This window comes from Dendrobates tinctorius, unplaced genomic scaffold (assembly GCF_039654945.1).
Source record: "Dendrobates tinctorius isolate UK_male_01 unplaced genomic scaffold, ASM3965494v1 ptg000039l, whole genome shotgun sequence".
Taxonomy (NCBI): domain Eukaryota; kingdom Metazoa; phylum Chordata; class Amphibia; order Anura; family Dendrobatidae; genus Dendrobates; species Dendrobates tinctorius.
The window spans coordinates 18,160,437-18,185,894 of NW_027361707.1; the positions used below are offsets into that span (position 1 = coordinate 18,160,437).

Here is a 25,458-nt window from a genome sequence, read left to right on the forward strand (position 1 = left end):
CTGTCAGTTTGTTGGCTCTTATTTTCATAGGGTTTTTCACGGATTGCAGACAGCAGCCTTCCTGTCCTTTCCTATCTAAGTTAGTTTGGGCCCCATCTTTGCTCAGTCTATCTTTCTGTCTGTGTTTTGTTCTTTCTTCTTGCTTCACCGTTATTATATGTGGGGGCTGCCTTTTGCTTTGGGGTCTGCTCTGGGGCAGTTTAGATTTCCCTTTCTGTCTTTAGGCTAAGTAGTCCTCCGGCTGTGATCGAGGGGCCTAGGGCATCGTAGGAGCCCCCCACGGCTACTGCTAGTTGTGTTGATAGGTTCAGGGTCTGCAATCCGATAGCTGCCAACCTCTCTGGTTTTCTGGATTTAGCTAGCATTTCTATTTTTGCCTCCTACGGTGACTCAATCATAACACCTAATGCTATAGATCAAGCTGAGAAAACCTTATTGGCATTGAACCAAGGACAGGATTCTGCAGAGTTATACTGTCAAAAATTCCGAAAGTGGGCGGTCCTTACTAAATGGAGTGACGATTCCCTAGCAGCTCTCTTTTGGAAGGGTTTGGCAGAAACCGTAAAAGATGTTATGGTGGGATTACCTGTTCCCTCTGGTCTTGACGATTCTATGTCATTACCCATTGAAGTTGATCGGTGTTTACGTGAATGTAAAGCTACACAGGAGGCGTTGGCGCCTTTTGAACGAACTTCTGAACTATTGCAATGTGATAGGGTTTTGTCTAGGTCGCAACGTCAGGAGTTTAGAAGGCGTAATAAGCTGTGTTTTTTCTGTGGAGACGCCATTCATACTATTTCTGTCTGCCCTAAACGAGAAAAACGTTTTGTGCACACATTTGCTGTGGGCAGTGTACAGCCTATATTCCTTTTGGCAATTACCCTGATCTGCTCCTTGTCTACATTTTCCGCTAAGGCTTTTGTAGATTCAGGAGCAGCTTTGAATTTGATGGATTTATACTTTGCTAAACGTTATGGTTTTCCCATGATACCCCTGTGGACTCCTATCCCTTTGAGGGGTATTGATGCTACTCCTTTGGCATAGAATAAACCCCAGTTTTGGACCCATGTGATAATGCGGGTCGCCCCGGACCACCAAGAAAATTGTAAATTTTCGGTGTAGCACAATTTGCATGATGCTATTGTTGCAAACTCATAATCCTGTTTTGGATTGGAAATCTGTGTCTGTGGTGAGTTGGGGTTGTCAGTGTGTTCTTAGTGACACTCCTGTTTTCTCCACCTCTCCCCAGTCTCATGATATTACTGATTATTTGGCTGATTTTTCTGATGTATTTAGTGAGAGTAAGTCTGCATCTTTGCCTCCTCATAGGAGTTATGACTGTGCAATTGAGTTAATGCCCGGGTGTAAATTTCCCAAGGGTCGGCTTTTCAACTTATTGGTACCCGAACATGATGCTATGCGATCTTATATCAAGGAGTCATTGGAGAAGGGTCATATTAGACCATCCTCTTCACCTTTAGGTGCTGGGTTTTTTTTGTGGCCAAGAAAGATGATTCATTAAGGCCTTGCATTGACTATTGTTCCCTTAACAAAATTACTGTTAAATATCAGTACCCGTTACCCCTGATTTCTAATTTATTTTCCAGAGTTAAAAGTGCCTGCTTGTTTACCAAGCTTGACCTCAGGGAGGCGTATAATCTTATTCGCATCAAGCACGGGGATGAATGGAAGACGGCGTTTAATACTCCGGAGGGACATTTTGAGTACCTGGTGATGCCTTTTGGGCTCATTAATGCCCCTTCTGTCTTCCAATCTTTTATGAACAATATTTTCCGGGACTTTGTGGATAAGTTTTTGATCATTTATCTGGATGATATTTTGATCTTTTCCAGTGATTGGGATTCTCATGTGGAACATTTCTGGACTGTGTTCCGGATTCTGAGGGAAAATTCCCTGTATGTTAAGGGATCTAAGTGCCTCTTTTGGTGTACATAGGATTTCATTTTTGGGAGTCATTTTGTCCCCGTCGGCTATTGAAATAGACCCGGTCAAGGTACAGGCCATTTATGATTGGGTTCAGTCTACTTCTTTCAAAGGCTCTCCAGAAGTTTTTGGGTTTTGCTAATTTCTATCGTAAATTTATAAGTAATTTTTCTGATATTGTCAAACCACTGACTGATCTGACCAAAAAGGGCGCTGATGTGGTGAATTGGTCTCCAGAGGCAGTCTCGGCATTTCAGGAGCTTAAGCGGAGATTCACTTCTGCTACGGTTCTACGGCAACCTGATGTCTCACTCCCATTTCAGGTGGAGGTAGATGCTTCTGAGATTGGTGCAGGAGCGGTTTTGTCCCAAAAAGATCCGGTGACTTCTAAAATGAATCCCTGTGCCTTCTTTTCTCGAAAATTCTCCCCATCTGAACGTAACTGACGTGGGGAATCGGGAATTGTTTGCCATGAAATGGGCATTTGAAGAGTGGAGACATTGGTTGGAGGGAGCTAGACATCGAGTTGTGGTCCTCACCGACCACAAGAATTTGATTTATCTTGAATAAGCCAAACGCTTGAATCCTAGACAGGCTAGATGGGCCTTGTTTTTCACGCGTTTTAATTTTGTGGTCTCTTTTCTTACGGGCACTAAGAATGTTAAGGCGGGCGCCCTTTCTAGGAGTTTCTTCGCGGATTCTCTTATTGTAACCGAGCCTACTACCATTCTAAATGAGGGGGTAGTTCTTTCCGCAATCTCACCCGATTTGAGACGTGCCCTGGAGGAATTTCAGGAGGACAAACCTGAACGTTGCCCTATGGGAAAGTTGTATGTCCCTGACCAGTGGAGGAAGAGAGTAATGTCTGAAATTCATTGCTCCGCATTGGCTGGTCATCCAGGTATTTTTGGTACCAGAGATTTGGTGAGTCGGTCTTTTTGGTGGCCCACCTTATCTCGTGATGTCAGGAATTTTGTGCAGTCCTGTGGGACTTATTCTCGGTCCAAACCCTGTTCTCGTTCTAGTGGGTAGTTGATGCCCCTGCCGGGGCCCAAGAGGCCATGGACCCATATCTCAATGGATTTTATTTCCGATCTTCCTGTCTCTCAGAGAATGACTTATTTGGGTGATTTGTGATAGATTTTCTAAGATGATCCATCTTGTACCACTCCCAAAATTGCCATCTTCTTCAGAGTTGGTGCCCTTGACTTTATAACAAGTGGTTCGGTTGCACGGGATTCCTGAGAACATTTTGTCGGACAGAGGAGTCCAGTTTGTTTCCAGATTTTGGAGAGCTTTTTGTTCCAAACTCGGAATTCAGTTATCTTTCTCCTCTGCATTTCATCCTCAGACCAATGGGCAGACTGAGAGAACAAACCAGACTTTGGAGTCCTATTTGAGATGTTTTATATCTGCTGATCAGGATGACTGGGTCTCATTTTTGCCCTTGGCCGAATTCGCGCTAAACAATAGAGCTAGTTCTGTAACTTTGGGTTTCATCCTCAATTTTCTTCAGGGCAAGTGGAATCTTCGACCTGCCCAAGTGTGGACACTGTGGTAGAGAGAATGCAGCAGATTTGGGACCAAGTGGTGGATAAGTTATCCCTCTTTCAGGAAAAAGCCCAACGGTTTTCCAACCGGCATAGGACCATTGGTCCCCGGTTTAAAGTGGGTGATATGGTTTGGTTGTCGTCAAAGAATATTCCTATGAAGGTTGCGTCTCCAAAGTTCAAGCCAAGATTCATTGGACCTTATAAGATTTTGGAGATTCTTAATCCTGTTTCTTTTCGATTGGCTCTTCCAGTTACGTTTAAGATCCATAACGTGTTTCATAAATTTCTGTTGAAGAGGTTTGTGGAGCCAGTAATTCTTATAGCGGCGCCTCCTGACCCTGTATTGGCCAGGAGAATAATTCTTGGGTCTCTGCCTCTGATATTCATGCCAATAAATTGGTTCGTGCTTTTCACCGGGCCCATCCTGATCGGCCTGGTGGCATGGATGAGGGTTCGGTGACCCCTCCTCAAGGGGAGGGTACTGTTGTGAATTCGCTTTCTGGCCTACCTCTGGTTACTAGTGAAGGTAGTGGAGCTGGTTATATTGACAGAGGGGTCGTGAGTTCTGTTTCTGGGCTCCCTCTGGTGGTTATTGGAGGTAATGGAGCTGATCTGATTAACAGAGGCTTGCCACCTGATAATGAGGAGGACAGTTGGAGATCTGGAGTTTGACTGAATTTAAGATAGCCGACTCCCTCTATCCCTGTTGGTGATTTTTTCCTGCCTCCTGAGGTCTTAGTTTCCAGCTCAGTCCCTGCATGCTCAGCTAAGTGTTCTTTTGCTATTGTTCACATTTGATCTGGTTTTGTCTATTTCAGTTTTGTGTGGTCAGCCAGCTCCGGCTGGGGCTGTGCTGAATCTCCATCCATATGTTACTGCTTGTGCCAGTTTGTTTTTGTCCCTTATTAGATTGGACTCTTTTGCTCTGCTTTCAGAATATACAAGAGTGCTGATATAGTGAGTGAAGTCGTGCGACTTCAGTATTTTTCTATCAGACATGTTAGACATTTTTTGCAGGTTTTTTTGCGTGATTGCAGACAGTGTCTTTCCTTTCCTGTCCTGTCTAATTAGTGTGGGCCCCATCATTTGCTCAGTCTATTTTCCTACCTGCGTTTGTGTTTTCATCTTGTCTCACCGACAATATATGTTTGGGGGCTATCTATTCCTTTGGGGTCTGCTCCGGGGCAGTTTAGATTTCCCCTTTCTTGCTTTAGGCTTATTTAGCTCTCCGGCTGTGTCGAGGCATCTAGGATCATCGTAGGTACGCTTCATGGCTACACGGCTACTGCTAGTTGTGTAGATATGATCAGGGGTCTGCAATCCGCTTAGTTACCAACCTCTCTGGTTTTCTGTGGCTTAGCTTGGTCTTGCTCTCCTCCTCGGTGACCTAGTCATAACAGCCCCGGGTATTGACGTGCGAGACTTGTCCGAGTTTCTCACATGTGAGTATGAGCCCTTAGCCTTTCTTTTGCAAGCTAAACATTCCCAGATCCATTAACCGTTCCTCGGTTTACCCGTACTCACCTACCTCTCTACTGTGTCCATCACCGTTCTTCTCCTCTTCTTAGTGACATCACCGCTCTTCAGACTCGCCGGATCACGCTGCGCTCTGCATGACCCGGAAGTGGCTTGCCTATGGAGCGTCAGAACAAGGCTCAGAATGAGTCTCCATACACTTTTATTCTTAAACAGACTTCTGGCTCACGTATAGAGCATAAAGCGAGTCGGATAATGGCAATTGCAGTAATAGCACTAAAAAGAGAAGCAGAACGGTGCTGGATTCTAGTAATCCTGAGAGCGGGCTCTGGAACCTAAAGACCGACATTTGCAGCCCTGTCTGAAGTGGATCGGAAATGAGCATACTCCACCTCTGCCTCATTCATTGTCTATAGGTCTGCTGGAGAAAGCCGAGCACCGTGCGCATTCCCTTTTACTTTTCTACGAGGCCCTCGCCCTTTTCCACTAGGGTCCCACCACTTATGAAATAAATGCCTCCAGCGAGACTCGGAGTGCCGCTGCTTGTGCAGATAGCCATGAGTCAATGTGCTGTGATCCGTCAATAAGCTATCTATGAAATGCATGGGCATATGGGGTTCTCCAAAGTGATCCCTGCGTTTCGTAGTTGTTCCCCACTTTGGTTAATAGATGACGGTCCTGAAAGAAAGACTCGTCATTATTAATGCTAGGTTGGGGTATTTATAAATGGGTTCTCCAAACCTCAAGACCCCTGTTATTCTGAGCGGGACCAGCAAAGAAAGGTCGAACTTGATGGACCTAAGTGTTATGATTGAGTCACCGTAGGAGGCAGACACAAAAATAGAAGCTACGTCCAGAAAACCAGAGAAGTTGGCAACTATCAGATTGCAGACCCCTGAACCTATCAACACAACTAGCAGTAGCCGTGGGGGGTTCCTACGATGCCCTAGACCCCTCGATCACAGCCGGAGCGCTGAATAGCCTAAAGACAGAAAAGGAAATCTAAACTGCCCCAGAGCAGACCCCAAAGTAAAAGGCAGCCCCCAACATATAATGACGGTGAAGCAAGATGAAAAAACACTCACACAGATAGAAAGATAGACTGAGCAAATGATGGGGCCCAAGCTAACTAAACAGAACAGGAAAGGAAGGTTGCTGTCTGCAATCTGCCAAAACCCTATCAAAGACATAAGCCAACAAGCTGATATGAAAAAGACCCTGAAGCAGCTAGGCTTCAAAAACTAAATCAGCACTCAGGTATTTTCAGAAGACAGAGCTAAAGGAATTCAGCACACCCCCGCAGGGAATGGCAGAAATCCAGAAAAAAAAGCAAAACAAAGTCTAAGCACAAATGCAAAAAGCCGAGCAGAAAACTTAGCTTTAGAGGAGCAGGAATTCAGACTGGTCTCCAAGGATCCCACAGAGAAATCACCCGCAGGGCAGAAGGGCGTCGGCAGCCTTATATCCAGTCAGTAACTCCACTCAGCCAGTCATCATCATCAGACTCAGGTGTTTGATAATCAGGCTCACTACCTTTCTTAACCAGAAGAGGGAGTTCCTCGGGCCTCAGTAGTGAAGGGGAAAATGAACTCACAACACCTAAGTCTTTTTTCAACCTATGCAACTATGCATGAATTTCTATGAAATGCATCAGTTTTGGGTCGATGAATAAAACATTTGTGGGGGAGATGGCTCCTTACATTTTCTTTCCACGTTATTTGCAAATCTAGAGGTGCACCTTCCTGCACGTCTGTCCTGTGGAACTGGCTTACTTTCTGTCCTACAAAGCAGTTTATTTAATTGCTGTAACATGAGATGAGGGATCAGGGTGACACAAGTTACTTCCAGTCAGAAGCACTGAACACTGAATTCACGTTGGAAAAACCACTGCTGTAAATGCTGCAAAGACCCTCAAGTAAAAATAGATGTTGATGATATTGATTGGTGCAGTGATAACATCGCAGTCTGCAGATGTCCTTTATGTGGACCGCGGTGACTGTTGGATTACGGACATCAATAGGCAGATGTACAAGAGCTGAGTTTGGAAGGAGTTGCAGACCCTAATGTGTCATTTTCACACCAGAAATTCAGCTGTACTGCTCTGATATACTGTACGAGTTGCTACTTCCACATCTGTATCTGTGTGTTTATGGTCCAAGGCTCCAAATACCCAGTCACCCTAAAATCCTGCCTGTGCCACCAATCTGTCTGAAACCTCCACAGAAATCAGAGAGTTCAGGTTTCTGTTTTTTATGTTTCCAAATTGAGGAAGCGGGAAACGGTGCATAGAGGACTGCAAAACGGGAAAGTGATTATGGGTAAAAAAAGTAATAGTATAGATACACAAACAAAGCAAAGACAGAAGCATAGAGTGTAGATCATGTGAAGTAATTTTCTCCCTCTACTCCTCCTTGGTCAGGCCGCATCTGGAATACTGTGTCAAGTACTGGGCACCACATTTAAAAAAAAAAAAACATTGAAAAACTGGAGCAAGCTACCAGGATGGTGAGCAGACTGCAAAGTACGTCCTATGAGGAACGGTTAAAGGATCTGGGAATGTTTGGCTTGCAAAAAAGAAGACTGAGAAGAGACTTAATAGCTGTCTACAAATATCTGAAGGGATGTCACAGTGTAGATGAATCAACAATATTCTCATTTGCACATGGAAACACTAGAAGCAACTCTAACATTCTATGAGTTCTATGAAACAAGTGCATAACAGTCACAGTCAAAAAAGAACGTGCCATTATGACTGGGTACGGAGCTTGAGCTATATGTGTGTCCTCGGATGTACGGTACATTCTGTTAAAAACAATTGAGGAGCAGAGAGCCACTGGATCCCTGCCCCGCAATTCCAACCAATCAATCTATCAGAGGCTAGCAGCAAGGAAAGTCAGTGGTTTCATCCTGATGGTTGTATTATTTTGTCACCACCCTAGACATTGGTAATATATGATTAGATGTGGTGGTATTATTTGTCTCTTGCATGTGTTATTATTCATAATACTGGTCTTGGTATTGTGGACTTGGTTCAGTGACAGTATCATGATAATATTTGTTATTTGGTAACTGTATATCTGTATTATTTAGAAGTATTACTTAGATAATTATTTTATTTCTGCACTTTCTGTGAGATTTACATATTCTATCTGTATTATTAATTTGGCTTTTGATTTTATAATTGTGGTAGATTGTTCTACTGTTCAGAGACACCTGCACAAACATGGCCTTCATGGAAGAGTCAACAGAAGAAAACCTCTCCTGCGTCCTCACCATAAAATTCAGCATCAGAAGTATGCAAAAGAACATCTAAACAAGCGTCATGCATTTTGGAAACAAGTCCTGTGGACCGATGAGGTTAAAATAGAACTCTGGCCACAATGATCAAAGGTATGTGTGGAGAAAAAAGGGCACAGAATTTCAGAATTCAATGGATTCAATTAAATTTCAACAGATTCTTGATACAAACATAACACCATCTGTAAAAAAGCTGAAATCGAAGGAGGATGGCTTCTACAAATGGATAATGAACCTAAATAATAATGAGTGGATGTGCTCGGATAACGTGCTATGAGCAGATAGATATTAGAGATAGAGAAATAGATAGATAATACATAACAGATAGATAGATAGATAGACGATAGACCAATGAACAGCACATTTATATGATTGTGCTTAGCAACAACCTGTGGAAGTGTGGGTTTCTCCCATGTTCAGCTGTCTTGCCTTGATCTTTCACTTCACTCCTTGCATTTTGTCTTCCGTCTGATCATGTCACTAACATCAGATTGTACCTCAGTCATCAGGACAGTCATCACGCTGAGCTCAGACTGGTAATGCATGCTGGGTGCGAATGTCGGGCTTAATAACATCTTGAAGGTGATGAATTACTTGTTTGTGGCTGGATATACCACCGGTCCAATAAAGTCCAATTATATGAGCGATTCACTTACAGCTTTGCTAAAATATTCAAATAGATATCTGGCATCAGTGACAACACTTCTGATAATAGATAAAGACCAATATTGTTATCAGCAGAGTACAGGCTACTGTTTTACTGTGATCTATATTCTGACCCTATCGAGCGAAGCACATTGTGAGACATAGAGTCTGTATCTGCAAGGGATTTGATTTCTAATGCTATATTTCCGAAACTCATAATTTTATCTGCTCTTCTTTCTCCCTTCCCTCATTTTTGTTATCACAGTTAAAAAGAGGTTGCACATAGGTCTCCAGAGTGGAGAGAGAGGAAAGTATTCGCAGTCTCAGGGAGGGCAGGAAAAAAAAGCTATAGAAAAGAAATAAAGAACAAAAAAGGAAATAAATACAGTATTGGAGTTGTGCTGATTTTTGAGCTAATGAAGACAGCTGGTCTTTGGATATGCACTGCCTGTATTACTGGGAGAGAAACTCCCACAAGAGACATATCTGAAACTAAGATCAGGTTGCAAACTGCATATTGGGAGGGTCTGATAATGAATGAATGAAGATTGCAGATTGAAACTGCATCCTCAAATTTATTAATGAAAAGTAATCACTAACATATGTAAAAATCAGTTCTCCACGTCAAAGGTGTTCATAGCCTTAAAGAAAACCTGTCAATTGATCAATATTGCCAAAATCACCTGTAGCAGCATGAATCAAACCATAGCTCCAGCATGTCAGAGAAAAAATGGTTTCTCTTTTAAATTCTAAAACGGTTTGTCTCATTTAATACAATCCATTATAATATAATAATAATATAATTTATTAAATTAATTACATTAATAAATTACTATTACATGGTAATCATATGGACATAAAGGGGGTATTATTTGGAAACTGCATAACTTTGGGAACTATAGTATATGAAAGCAGCATGAAGGGTCTTAAAAAAGGAATCTATCTCCAGGTTTTTGCATCCCCATCTGAGAGCAGCATGATGTAGGGACAGAGACCCTGATTCCAGAGGTGTGTCATTTATTGGGCTGTCTGCTGTCGTTTTGATAAAATCACTTTTGTCAGCAGGAAATTATCACTAGAGGGCTAGTAAACCTACAGCTAAAGCAAGCAATCAGCGCAGTAAGTTACACATCGCTGGAATCAGGGTCTCTGTCCCTACATTATGTTGCTCTCAGATGAAGTGGTAAAAATCTGGTGACAGAGTCCCTTTAATGGGAACCACAGGCCAGGTACCATGAATCAGAGACAAGCTCCTTCATTCTAAGTTTACATTTTTTCGCTAAAGCTCTGCAACGTTTAATATAATTGTGAACAAGGGCTCGGTATGACGAGACTGAAAAAAACTAGTCACTTGGGAGGATCCCCATTGCCTTGTCCGTGCCCAGGCCTAATTGACAGATCTTTCCCTATGTGAGTACAGAGAACTGTTAGGCCTCTTTCACACATCAGTTTTTTGCCATTAGTCACAATCCGTCATTTTTCGAAAAAAAACGGATCCAGCGACTGATGCCACTGGATCCATTTTTTTTTCTCATAGACTTGTATTAGCAACGGATGGCCTCACGTTTTGTCCGTCGTTCACCGGTGAAAATTTTTTGTCCGGCAGCCGGACACGACGCACAAAGCAACATTTTTTGTGTCCATCATTTGCTAGAATGAAAGCCTATGGGCGCAGGATCTTTTTTTTTAAGTGAGCATGCTCCTGACAGGTTAAAACACAAAAGAAAGAATAGATATATACACATAGAATATATATATATATATATATGTCATTGAGACACGTATATATATTTATAGTTCATAGAATTCTACATAGCAGAATAGCGGCTAAAGCAATTGCCGGCTTCAGTAAAATCATTCCTGAACCCGACATGACATGACACATGGTTTACATACAGTAAACCATGTCATATCAAAACGATTTATATATGTCAGTGTTTAATCAATTTAGTAGTTTGTGTTAGGAAAAATTTGGAACTCTAGGAGTTAAATTTAAGGCTATAAACGCGGAAAAATAATTGCGTGGGCTCCTGCGCAAATTTTTCCGCCAGAGAACGAAAGCCAGTGAATGAGGGCAAATATTAATAGCCTAGAGAGGGACCATTGTTTTGTCCTCCCCCTCGGCTAAAAAAATCTGCCCCCAGCCACCCCAGAAAAGGCGCATCTATAAGATGTGCCCTTTCTGGCACTTGGCCTCTCTATTCCCATTGCCTTTAGTGGTGGCTCATGGGTTAATTATAATGGGTTAATGTCATGTTGCTATTGAAAGGTGACATTAAGCCGGGTTAATAATAGAGAGGTGTCAATTGATTAAACACTGACATATATAAATCGTTTTGATATGACATGGTTTACTATATGTAAACCATGTGTCATTTCATGTCGGGTTCGGGAATGATTTTACAGAAGCCGACAAGTGATTTAGCAACTATTCTGCTATGTAGAGCGCTATGAAATATAAATATATATATATGGTTCTCAATGACATTTGTGTATATATATATATATATATATGTATTCTATGTGTATATATCTATTCTTTCGATTCTAACATGTCAGTGTGATTTTTCTGTACAGTGCACTGTATTGATGACCTTTAAAAAAACGGATTTGTCGAAAAACGGAAAAAATGGTTGGAAAAAATGATGCGATAGATCCGTTTTTTTGCCGGATCCGCTAGCCAACGGATTTTGACTGATGGCAAAAAACTGATGTGTGAAAGTACCCTTAATGTAACTGAATGGGGCGAACAGAAGCCGCCAGTGACCCACCGCCAGGACTAGTTTTCTTAATCTCCTCATTTTCTCCTTGGTAGAATAGAATTTTGTTTATGAATTAAACTTCTATAAGTTCGCATTAACATTATCAGCCTTCCACATTGCTCAAAATTCTGCCCCAACGTCCATTTTACGGTATAATCAATGTGATCATGAAAAAGTCGGGTGTGCGCTCACGGTTTATACATGTAACTGTGATTGTGAACATAAAACTGTTTCTTCCAAGAAAACAGAACGTAGGGAAAGGACAAATGGTGACCCCTCCACATCCATGCATTTCTGTATGTGAAGATCATCCTTTCTCTATCTCATGCACACTGTCAGGATTCCCCTCAACTGACAAGTCAATCATGTGGTCACGTAGGTATGTGATTTGTCAGTCATGTGCCAACTAGACTCTTATTCGTTACTGTCAACAGAAAATGGCCTTGTTTGCCTATAGGCAAACCGCCGGCTCAACCTGGGAATCGAGGGGAATCCTGACAGTGTGTCTAGTGCACAGTGTCAGGATTCGCCAATCTGCAGAAATGTAGCTTCTGCCTGGAAAAGTCTTTCAATGAATGAAGGAGAGCACTCTGCCCCTAGCACAGCAGGAAATCACAGCATATGCCGAAGTGCTAACCAGGAGTCTGCAGGTAAGGCCGGGGTCACACTGGCGAGGAATACGGGAGAGTGAGAGGCGCAAAAAGCACGCATTAGACACGGACCAATGCTTCTCTATGGGGTACCTCGCACCAGCCGTATATTTCTCATCCGTATTCTACGCTCCATGCCACTCGCAGCATGCGGCGATTGTCAGCGTACTACGGCCGTAATACGCCAATGCAAGTCTATGGGTGCGCAAAAAATACGGATTACACACGGACCACACATGTGACCTGCGAGAAATATGCACCAGGTGTCTTTTAGCAAAGCCGGCAATTCAATGCGCTATACAGTAAACTCACACTGACAGGTTTAATAAAGAAACGAAAGAATAGATATAGACACATATATATATATATATATATATATATGCATTCTATGTGTCTATATCTATTCTTTCATTTCTTTATTAAAACTGTCATAGGGCTCCATTATATGTCCATTTTGCAAGCCTGCGAGAAAATCTCACCATACGGATTACATACGGATGCCATACGGATGCTGACATGCGCAAAATACGCGACCTCACCTTGATTACGGATGACATACGGAGCACTGGTTAGGGGTCTGTCATCTGTATTACGCATGTAAAATACTGACCGTATTTTGCGCAGGTTAGTGTGACTCCAGCCTAAAGCCTTCTCCAAAGCTGGCCGAACACATCAGATAGCTGTCAGCTGAACACTCGTTTGGCCAACAACTATCCAGAAATACTGCAGACGTGCACTTTTGCTTGGCTGGACTTGCATGTGTTCTGCATGGGGAGAGAGGAGTAAGCTGTCATCAGGGTTTATTAAGCAAGGACTTATCTCCTGGGAGAAAAACAGGATCAGTGCTTAAACTCAAAATGTCTGATCCTTCCCTTCCCCGACAGATGACGTTAGAAACCCCTTCCCCTTAAGGCTGTGTGCACACGCTGCGGATCCTGCTGCGGATTCTGCTGCGGATTTGGCCTCTGCGGATCCGCAGGAGTTCTGCAGACAGTGTACAGTACCATGTAAGTCTATGGGATTAACATTCCGCTGTGCACATGCTGCGGATTTTTCACTGCGGAAAAGCTGCGGTTTTGAATCCACAGAAATAAATGACATGTCAATTCTTTCTGCGGATTCCGCTGCGGTTTGCCACCTATTCCAGTGTCCAGGTGTCAAACCGCAGGGGAAAACTGCTGGCCAATTCGCAGGAAAACCGCAGGTCACTTTACCTGCGGTTTTACCTGCGGATCTGCATGGAAAAACCTGCTAGTGAATCCTCAGCGTGTGCACATAGCCTAAGGCATAGAGCTGCGGAAACGCCCTCTCTTTTGCTTATTAACTCCCAATTTGAAGCCCCAGAAAAATCCACGTGGCGCCACCACTTCACAATGGAAGCCAATAAATGAGAACTATAGAATAAAAAAATGATTATTACCTGACGTACAAATAAAAACTCATCACCGACATACAAAGATACTACCGCGTAACTGTTATTACATTCCGATACATTACAAAAACACACCAACAATGCTTATAGAGCAAAAGAAAATACATTAAAGAGGTTGTCCACCTTTGGGGATAACATCTTTTTTTTTTTGCTTAAAAGCAAGTGCTTGGTGCTGAAAAAAATTCATTTTTGCAATTGGGTTTCATTAAAGAATTTGCACCATTTACCTTCTATAGCCTCTGATTTGTATTGTCAATTGCCGGCTGCAGAAAGAGTCAACTGAGAACCTGTCTGTGAGCTCATTCAGATTGAAATATGCGAGAGATTGTAACTTTTTCATGTCTTAATCTGCTCTCCTCTCGGCAGATGTATGATCACAGAACACATCGAAGTTGAATATTCAGCAAAAGAAAGATCCAAGCGGGGAAAAATGTTTCATGAGACCAAAGTAAATTCCTGACGGGACAATTTACACATATGTGCACAGCACACCGTGTGGTTATCTGTGGTATTGCAAGTAAAACTGATCAGTAATAATGTATGAACTAAGCAAACTGAGAAAATAATAAAAGTAATCAATGGCAATAAATTTGACAAATGATGCTGCATCTGGACATGGCATATATATGTTAACTAAGAAAAGCTTTCTATACTGCAGGCTGCCATAAATAACAGTGACATCTATAGATATCGACTCTGGTTATCCCTTTAGTTGTTCATATAGTGCTAAGGTTTATGGTAAATGTGCATAGGAGGTTAAAACAATGGCAGAAGAATATCGGCAGTGCATTATGCCAATGTTTCATGAAATTGCACTTAGAAATGGAAATCAGCAATCCGGCTGATTTCTATGGATTTCTACTAATCACCCTTTACCAATGTGGTCACCCCCATACTTGTTGCTAAACATCTGCCCAAATGACCTCAGACATATTCATAGATTAGGCCGCACTCAACAGGATAAAATATGGCTCATTTATTGATACATAGTTACATGTCAGGTCAGAGTGGAAATACAAAAGTGTTCACAAGCTGATAACGGCCGTTTCGCGCTGTTCTAGCTCTTCCACGGGACCCGTGGAAGCGCTAGAACAGCGCGAAACGGCCGTTGTCAGCTTGTGAACACTCTTGTATTTCCACTCTGACCTGACATGTAACTATGTGTCAATAAATGAGCCATATTTTATCCTGTTGAGTGCAGCATTTCCTCTATATGGATTCAATGAGTTGATCGCTGCGAGGTCAAGCACCTAGGAGCTCTGGACGACAACTTGCTGCCAGACATACACCACCAGCGGATACCTGGTAATAGCGGTGCCGTCCGCAATCTATATTTTTAAATTCATAGATTATTAAAAAGGTTGTACAGAATTACAAAAACTCATGGCTGCTTTTCTCCAGAAACAGCGCCACACCTAGTCACAGGTAATGCCTGAAATTGCAGCTCAGCTCTGTCACAGTGAAGGGGGCACACACACAAGCGGTGGACTGGGGCGCTGCTGGTTTTAGATGATGGGAGCAATGTTTTCCTATTCCTGGGATTCTAAGCAAATCCCTAGGAAATAATAACAGGGAGATTATGATGGTGTGTAATCCAGAGATCTTCCCTCCAGCAAGTGTTCCGTATCATTGCATTCCATTAAGGAGGTTGGTGTCTTCTTACAGAAAACGCTCCCCAAAAAAAAAAACTACGGAAGAGCTGCATCGCAATGGTGGAGACCCGGGGAATGAACTGCACATTTAGGAAATTAGGTTTCCGAATGGGGACAACCCTTTTAAATTGGTGTATTAATAATGCCATACAAGAAAGCGCCAAATCTGCAAGCAGCAAGTGGGTCAATCTTTCATAACTCAACCAGGGGAAAAGATCTCAAGTGATCCATAGATCTCCCTTACAGACTGGAGCTTGTATTATTGCCCAGGTCTAATAAGCAGTTGGATCCTCTTAACCCCTTCACTACCAAGGGTGGTTTGCACGTTAACTCCCCGGCCAATTTTTACAATTCTGACCACTGTCCCTTTATGAGGTTATAACTCTGAAACGCTTCCATGGATCCGGGTGATTCTGACATTGTTTTCTCATGACATATTGTACTTCATGTTAGTGGTAAAATTTCATTCATATAACTTGCGTTTATTTGTGAAAAAAATGGAAATTTGGCGAAAATTTGGCAATTTTCCAACTTTGAATTTTTATGCTCTTAATTCACAGAGATATGGCACACAAAAAACTTAATAGATAACATTTCCCACTTGTTTACTTTACATCAGCACAATTTGGGAACCAAATTTTTTTTTTGTTAGGAAGTTATAATGGTTGAAAGTTGACCAGCGATTTCTCATTTTTACAACACCATTTTATTTTTAGGAACCACATCACATTTGAAGTCACTTTGAGGGGGTCTATATGATAGAAAATACCCAAAAGTGACACCATTCTAAAAACTGCACCCCTCAAGGTGCTCAAAACCACATTCAAGAAGTTTATTAACCCTTCAGGTGCTTCACAGGAATTTTTTGAATGTTTAAAAAAAATGAACATTTAACTTTTTTCATAAAAAAAATTACTTCAGGTCCAATTTTTTTATTTTACCAAGGGTAACAGGAGAAATTGGACTGCAAAAGTTATTGTGCAGTTTGTCCTGAGTACGCTGATACCTAATATGTGGGGGGGAACCACTGTTTGGGCGCATGGCAGAGCTCAGAAGGGAAGGAGCGCCGTTTGACTTTTTCACTGCAAAATTGGCTGGAATTCAGATTGGGCGCCATGTCACGTTTGGAGAGCCCCTGATGTACCTAAATAGTGGAAACCCCCCACAAGTGACCCCATTTTGGAAACTAGACCCCCCAAGGAACTTATCTAGATATGTGGTGGGCACTTTGAACCCCCAAGGGCTTCACAGAAGTTTATAACGTACAGCCGTACAATTAAAAAATCATATTTTTTCCACAAAAATGATCTTTTCACCCCCAATTTTTATTTTCCCAAGAGTAACAGGCCCCCAAAAGTTATTGTGCAATTTGTCCTGAGTACGCTGATACCCCACATATGGGGGTAAACCACTATTTGGGGGCATGGCAGAGCTCAGAAGGGAAGCAGCACCATTTGACTTTTTTGGCTGGAATTGAGATAGGACGCCATGTCGCGTTTGGAAAGCCCCTGATGTACCAAAACAGTGGAAATCCCCCAATTCTAACTCCAAACCTAACCCTAACCTTAGCCCTAACCCTTTTTTTACACATTTTTTTTTTTTTTTTTTTTTTTTTACTTTATTATAATGTCCCATGGGGGACATTACTGTCCTGTGACAGATCGCTGATCTGTCACATCACAGATCGCTGTGACAGATCAGCGATCTGTCACAGGCATAGATGCAGACTTCCTCGTGCCTGTGCATTGCAGGCACAGATGAAGCCAGCTCCCTGCAGGCCCCCAAAGGTCCCCGTCGCCATCTTGGATTTGGGGACCTGCAGGGATGGAGCCTCCCGCAGCAGCGCTGCACATTGCACTGCTGTGGGGGGCTCAGGGAAGCACGGAGGGAGCCCCCTCCCTGCCGATGCTTCCTATAATAAACCCCGGTACACCGAGATCATGTTTGATCGCGGTGTGCCAGGGGTTAACGTGTCGGGGGCGGTCCGTGACCGCCCCTGACACATTGTGCCGGGTGTCAGCTGTGATAATCAGCTGACACCCGGCCGCTGATCGCATTAGACGTACTATTCCGTCCTTGGGACTTAGGTCCCAGGTCACATGGATGGAATAGTACGTACAATGTAGGAAAGGGGTTAAAAGGGTATTCCCATCTCCAAGAACCTATCCCAATATGTAGTAGGTGTAATAATAATAATATTAGGAAATACCTCCAATTAGAAATGTAGTATAGTTCTTCTGATTCGCTATGTCTTTCCTCATGTGCAGGGCATTGCAGGACCTTAGGTATCCATGGTTACAACCACTAGCAACTAGCCAACTGTCACTTTATCAGTGTCACTTTATCCATACCATGGATGCCTAAGGTCTTGCAATGCCCTGCACATGAGGGAAGACATAGTGAATCAGAAAAACTATACTACATTATAATTGGAGCTATTTGCTAATATTATTATTATTATTACACCTGCTATATATTGGGAGAGGATCTTGGAGATGGGAATACCCCTTTAAGTCTTGTAGTACTTAAAGGGGTTGTCCATTCACACCATACCAAAGACCTATCCATTACATAGGAGCTGTTCTGCAGTAGTCATCTGTGGCCGCCACACATTGAATGGTTCTATGCCGGGTGTCAGACCCCCATAGATCATATATTGATGACCAATCCTATGGATAGGTCATAAAAGGGACATCAATATGGTGTTGGTGGTTTATACAGACTATTGCAGCCATATTTCTTTTACAGCACCTATATCTCTTATCGTAGGAGTTATAGTATACCCCCCAGCAGTACGTTACTATTTGCACATGTCATCTTTAGGCATTTTTTCCATTACATTTCACAGCTTGCAGACTAATGGACTGGACCTAGCGCTATAGCGCTGTGGTCCGGTATATTGGTGTTTTAGCCATTTATGCTTTTTAATTGTTTTTAAATATTTTGTTTGGCCTGTTTGTTAATAAGTCATTTACGTATATTTTTTGGGTGATCCTTGTCTTTACACACTTTTTTTTTTTTTTTAACATACATACTAAAGAAGATTATGCCACATCTACTGCTGACATTTGCAAACAGCACAAAAACTGCAGCATCTGATACGGTGCTTTGTTGGCCGAAAGGTCTTACTATGGTCAAAACCTCCCTGCAGAGCTTATGTACCTCTGTGTTCTTCAGATTGTCACTGGTGATGAGCGAACATGCTGGGGTAAGGTGTTATCTCAGCATGCTCCAGAGGGTGCTAACAGAGTGACTTCGGCGTGCTCAAAAAATATGTTCGAGTCCCTGCGGCTGCATGTCTCCTGGCTGTTCGACAGCCAAAACACATGAAAGGATTGCCTAACAAACAGGAAATCCCTGTCTAACAGCTGCGAGGACTCGAAGGACACGCCGAAGACACTTAATTAGATCCCGAACATGTTCGGAGAACACCGTATCCAAGCACGTTCACTCATCACTAATTGTCAAGTTAAAAACTGGATCTCACTTAAAAAATCTTGACGAATCTTCCTGCATAGCAGCTTCTAATCTCAAGTATATATTTAAAGGGGTTGTCCAGGCTTGGAGCTCAAAGTCTACCGTCACTATATATAACTGCAGACTTATGAATCCTCACAGTGCGCACTATGCACTCTGTTAGGATTTTCTGGTGTCGGTACCCGAGAGCGGGTGGTCTGGTGATCACAAATATACAATTTGCATACATGCGGTCACATGCCAACTAGACGGGTACTACCTTGCTCAATACAAGCGAATTGAGTGAAGTCAGACATGTCTAGTCGGAATGTGGCTGGAAGTATGCAAATTGCATACTTGTGGTCACTCTGCTGCCGGCACTAGAGAATCCTGACAGCATGCACACTGTGAGGATTCAGAGGTCTGCAGTCCCGTAGACTTGGGCCCCAAGCCTGGACTTTGAGGCTGTAATGGTGTAGACCTCTAGGTACCTCACAGCTCTTCGTGTTATTATCAGGTCAAGCTTCCAGGTACGGAAAGCTAAATCCAATATTAGCATGATAGAATCAATAATATGCTCTTTACAGAAAAGGAAAATTAAAAACGTGAAAGTAAATTCTCCTGGAGCCATATTATTTTAGTGGTCAGTGTATTGGGAGATTGACAAGTACAAAGAATGTCCGACTGAGGAAGAGGATCGACGTAAATAGCCTGTGTGTAGATTGCTGTGGAGCGTATTCGCGCTATATAAAAGATACAGTGAAACTTATATGGGGCGACCACCCAAAATTATATTGAAAAATTCAAAAGTGTCCTTCTAGATGACCAGTATGCAAGAAAGAAGTGATAGTGAGCCACTGGAAATCTGCTCTAGATCAAGAGGAGGTCTTCTCGAAAACAGTGGTTTTAAATTGCATGATCTTACCATAGGTTTTAGCGTTCCCTGAGTTTTATCTATATTCATTTTTGGAAAGGTAGCACCTATGTCAGTGCAATCTCAATGCATTGCTATGGGTGTGACCTAGTGTGGGTCCACCAGAGGAAACGATGTTGAGGGAGCACCCATCCAGACGTAACAAATATATGAACTTCAGAGGAGGGTTTCACCCAGAGGACTCCCGTCCATGAGCCAGAACCTCGAGGATCTCCCTCTCTGGCGGACGCTGTGTGTCTATGCGTTACATTCATTTTAAAGCCTGACATGTAATGCATTTATATAGTCAGAGGTGTCTTCCCTTTAATGGGAACTCACAAGCAGAACTGGAGTCCTGAGTTCGAATCCGACCAGGAACAGCATCTGCATATAGTTTATTTGTCCTCCAAGTTTTTAGATTTCCACCAATAACAAATTGATAAACTAATTGACTTTCTTTGCAATTGTCCCTGCTTTGTGTCTGAATGAGGAAATTAGATCTTTTCTTGGGGACTAATGTGAATAGTGCCACTCTTCTACAGTAGTATGGAATATATTGACACTCTACAACAAAAATAATAGGCAACCATTAAAATGTGTTGGTAATATTTATTACTTATGCACAGGATAAGTAATCAATGTATGATTGATGGGGTCCTACTGATGGGACCCCACGCAGATCACAAGAGTAAATATAGCAGTAGTGCTCATGCGCGACCATGTCATCCCTATAGACGGTGGTCGCCCCTGCTACATTCACTCTTGTGACCGGTCGAAACTCTAGTGATCATACATATATTGCCTATCCTGCGAAAAGGGGATACATGTTGTTTAACCCCTCATCCCCCTCTATTATAATTATAAAGAAAGGGCCACCCGAAAGACCCTCCGGCACTCTGATGGGCGAGTCTGACGTTGGGTTGCCACACAACTTTCAAAGGTTTTGGAATTCCGCATTTTTTAGAATTCTGTATTTCTTGGCTAGTAAAAAAACGAAGCCGACTACTAATGTCGACAGTAATTGGTCCCATTTCGAATGGTATTTTAAACACATGGAGAAGTAGAATTATTACATCTGTATCATCCTATAGGGGTTAAGGAATGGGGGGAGGTTACTAGATTTAGATTTTCCTATTTTCCTGGTATTATTATTGCTTCAAAGCCTCAACGCACAAACCTCTTCTCCTGCTGCAACCTGCAAGTCAGGACCAATGCTGCCCTTGAGTAGTTAAATTTACACCCCCTGGGATGTTCTACCTTCTCTAAGATTGGAGTCGGGAACCTACAGATTTATTATATTTCCATCGCATATTTCCTTACCTGAGACGCGTCCCTCAATTACAGTTTATGGATTCAACGTCAAGAGATGAAAACATCCAAAAATATTGTCCAACGTTCTACGTCCAAAATAAGAGCCGTGCCTTACACATCGATATATCCGATGGCCGCACATATACCTACCCACCCATCCATCGCGGAGTCCTATAGAAGGCCACAATGTGACCATTCCCTCTACAAATATTTCGTAAAGGATCATTAAGACAACATGTATCCAAGCCTTTGATGAAATCGCGCCGTAACCTGCCCTGATCTCCTCTCCTAGTTAATACGATGTCTGCAGTAATTAACCCATGTAGGACTGGAAGGGAAGAGATACCCTATAGCCTTCCCACCATAACGAATATTCTCCGGACAAGACATAGACACAATAAGGCACGTATACGGCACATAAGTGGGTAGGGGATGGAGACCACACACAAGGTGGAGACGGCACAGGTAAGGGTGCAGTTAGAAAGAATAAGGGATCTACCTTCAGTCACATAGTTGTGGTCCCGAAGAAAGCTGTGGTTAATTTTCCGTGTGTCTACGTCCTCGCCCATGGATTACTCAGCATGCCTATCCGCAGTGGACTACTGATGGAATCACCAGAGGTCGTCACAAGAGCAACATCCATACTGCCACAAGCTAGCAGAGGAAGCGAGCACAGCCTGCCACCGAGCCCAGCATCAGCATCATCTTGAGAGCCATGCGAGACAGAACAGGGCACAATACACCGCTGGCTCGTTGGCTCGCGGGGCGTTAGTAGGATTATTAGTGGGGTTTGTCCTCCAAGGCCTTGCCCGGCTGCAGTTGCTGGTGCCAAACCCCAATGCTAAATGAGGCCACTGCAGCAAAATAGCATTATGGAGATAAGAAAACAGTGTGTGACTTGCTGTTTGGAGCTGATCTGCTACTGCTGTCATCTGCTTCTGCTGCATCACAGCTCGCCCCTCCCCAGCAGCTTGTTCTAGCCCAACCACACCATCAGATCTGTGGCTGAATGTGCTGCCGGAGAGTCAGGAGAAAAATGTCACTGCAGGCAGGGCATGCTGGCTGCATGGGGATGCACAACACCGCAGGGGTGCATTGTGCGCGGAGGGTGCCGCGGGGGTCCGCCAGCGCCTGTCCTCTCCAGAGAAGCTAGATTTAATGGGATTGTATCAATGCATTTGTATCGCCAACGCACCCATTATCAGTCCTGTTACATTATTTTATTTTTAACTAAAAATCAATTTTGTAATTGGGTTCCGTTAAAATTTTTGGCTTTTACAGGCTCTTTGTTCCCCAGCATGTTCAACTTTGACGAGGAAGCAAAAAGAGTTTCAAAGTCCCTCTGAGAAACTCACTGAGCGATTCTCTGTTAACTCATTCTGCATCCCGAAAATGACAAGGCAACACAGACCATGGAAGGCGAACGGTGCGACATTTCTTACACGCCGCAGCCAATTTCTATTTTTGCGTTTACGTTTTTTCCTCCCCTTCTTTCCAGAGCCATAACTCTAATTTTCCTGCCCATATAGATGCGTAATGGGTTATTTTATGCAGGACGAGTTGTACTTTTGAGTGACACCATTGATTTTAACACATAGCGCACTGGAAAATGGGGAAAAAATACTCCCAAGTGCGGTGAAATTGTGAAAAAAAAAGCAATTCTGGCATTGTTTTTTGGGAATTGTTTTTACGATGTACATTTTGCAGTAAGAATGACCCTGCAATATGATTCTCCTCATCAATACGATAGCGGAGATACCCGACATGTCCAGGTTTTTTTTATTATTTAAGGGGTAGAAAAAAAAAATCAGAAGTTTGCAAAAAAAATTTTTTGGGTTGTGTCACCATTTTCTGAGACCTGTAACATTTTTATTTTTCAGCCGATGGAGCCGATTGATGGCTTATTTTTTGCGAGGCAAGACGACATTTTTATTAATACCATTTTGGAATGGATGTCCCTTGTTACAGCCCTTTTTGTGGAATTGCGGTGACCAAAATGTAATTTTGGTGAAATTTAATTTTTTTTTGTTTACGATGTTTATCGATCAGGTTAATTGTTTTATATTTTGATAGATCGGACTTTTCTGAATGCGGCGAGACCACACGTGTATTTTTTATATATTTTTATTTCCAATGGGGAAAAGTGAGGTGATTTGAACTTTTCGTGATTTTTTTTATTTTTTGCATATTTTTTAAAACCTTTTGCACTTTCCATTGTTTTAGTTTACCTCCTCAGGGGACTCGATGCTGCAATCGTCCGATCGCTTGTATACACCGATGAATCGCTGCATATAACAGAAATCATGTTCTCCTTCGAAGACTGGTCACATGCAGGGTTTCAAAGGATCTCTGTTGGGACTGGCATGGGGGTCATCAGTTCACCCCCGGCTGTCATGACAAGCTATCGGTGACCACGATCATGTCACGGCTGCGCTAATTGGTGGAGAGAATGACGCACCCACATGCTTGTGCATGCTACATGTTGCTATCAGATATTGACAGTGGTATTTAACAAATTAACAATTGCTGGGGGAGCACCACCCATGATTGTTAGCAGCAGGTGCTGGCTCTAATACACAGCCATCATCTCCCAGTTATGGGGCGGGCACACACCCGCTTCTGACTTGCGCCGTATGTCATAAAGGGGTTAATGAAATCCAATTGTGAGGCTATGTGCCCACGTTGCGTGTTAAAACGCACACTATAAACCGGACTCCTTCCCAGAAATCGCATGTTTTTTTCCCGCGCGATTTCACCTCGATACCGCGATTCTGTTCGCGATTTTGCCGCGATTTTCTCAAGCACTTTCCAAGCGATTTGAAGCATCGCTTGGAAAGTGATTGACAGGTTGGTCACACTCGTCAAACATAGTGTTTGACGAGTGTGACCATGTTTTTACTATTGAGGCCGCCTATGCGGCCTCAATAGTAAAAGATAAAATGTTAAAAATGATAAAAAAATAAAAAAATCGGGGTATATTTACCTTCCGACGTCCTGCGCTGCCATCCCGGGCCTCAGCGTTCCCAGCGATGCCTTGCGAGACCTGTGATGACGTTGGTCTCGCGTTACTATAGCGATCTCGCGAGACCACGTTATCACAGGACCTTGCCGCAATGAAAAAATAAGGATGATTGACCTCATGGAGATCAACATCCGACACTGCGGAGACACCATCACGTGTTTCTCAACGCAAGCAATGACTAGCCAGGTCTTTCACCGGGAAGGAACAACCACGGGAAGGGCAGTCTCCAATGAAGGAAACCACCTATGCCAAAACATGGTATCCATCCACAGACAGCTGTTTCGGGGTATTGCCCCTCATCTGTGTGGAGTAGGAAACTGGCCAGTAGGAGCAATGCCTAGTAAGAGACTATGAAAAAATAAGGATGATTGACCTCATGGAGATCAACATCCGACACTGCGGAGACACCATCACGTGTTTCTCAACGCAGTGATTCTAGAGCACTGCCCCATCCCTTATGGGAAATATGTAAAACATGCAAATATATAAGCCGCGGAGACACCATCACATGTTTCTCAACGCAAGCAATGACTAGCCAGGTCTTTCACCGGGAAGGAACAACCACGCGAGACTACGTCATCACAGGACCTTGCCGCAAGGCATGACTGGGAACGTTTAGGCCGGGAATGCAGCGCGGGACACCGGAAGGTAAATATACCCCGATTTTTTATTTTTATTCTTTTTTTTACAGGGGTATGGTACCCAGGGCCTGGAGGACAGTCTCCTCTCCTCCACACCGTGGGTACCAACCGCACATGAGACGCTTAACTTCCCGCATGGTGGGCATAGCCACATGCGGGAAGTAAGCGATTCTCATGCATTCCTATGGGTGCGGAATCGCGGCAATTCTTTGCGATTCCGCACAAAAGAATGAGCATGCTGTGATTTTTTCCGCGATGCGTTTCCGCCGCGGAAAAAAACGCAGCATTAGAACAGCATGTGCGGAATGCCATAGGAATGCATGGGGGCGTTCTGTACACGATTTTTAAACGTTTTCGCAGCGTTTTTGCGCCAAAAATCGCAGCAAAAACACTTAAAATTCGCATCGTGGGCACATAGCCTAAAATGTTTTTTTAGTTCCAATGACACACATTTAGGCTGGAATCGTACGAGTGTAATGGGAGTACAATCTGATTTTTTTACACCTAGCATCCATTTGTACCACGACAGGTGTAGTTCAGCTACATCTAGATGGAAGGCTGCATCGTTGCATGATGCGACCATACAGCCTGCCATCCAGCAGAGAGGCCAAGCAGCGTGTGCTCAGTGTTTCCCTGTGAACTCCTATTACCTGTCTGACGGTACCGCGAGTATGAGAACATTCACACACTAGCTGTGCCATCAG

General features: G+C 43.1%; 1 protein-coding gene across 2 annotated transcripts in view; it reads right to left on the minus strand.

Annotated features, from left to right (window-relative positions):
- PPP2R2C (protein phosphatase 2 regulatory subunit Bgamma) overlaps positions 1-22,153 on the minus strand; it is a 253,481-nt gene extending 231,328 nt beyond the window's left edge. The window contains exon 1 of one of the 2 annotated variants that reach the window (XM_073574516.1): positions 21,591-22,150. In XM_073574516.1, the coding sequence (XP_073430617.1) occupies positions 21,591-21,660 (70 nt within the window). In that variant the 5' untranslated portion in view covers positions 21,661-22,150. Of the gene's footprint in view, positions 1-21,590 lie in introns of both variants that reach the window. The other variant, XM_073574517.1, reaches the window with a different exon arrangement.
- Between the last annotated feature and the right edge of the window lie 3,305 nt (positions 22,154-25,458).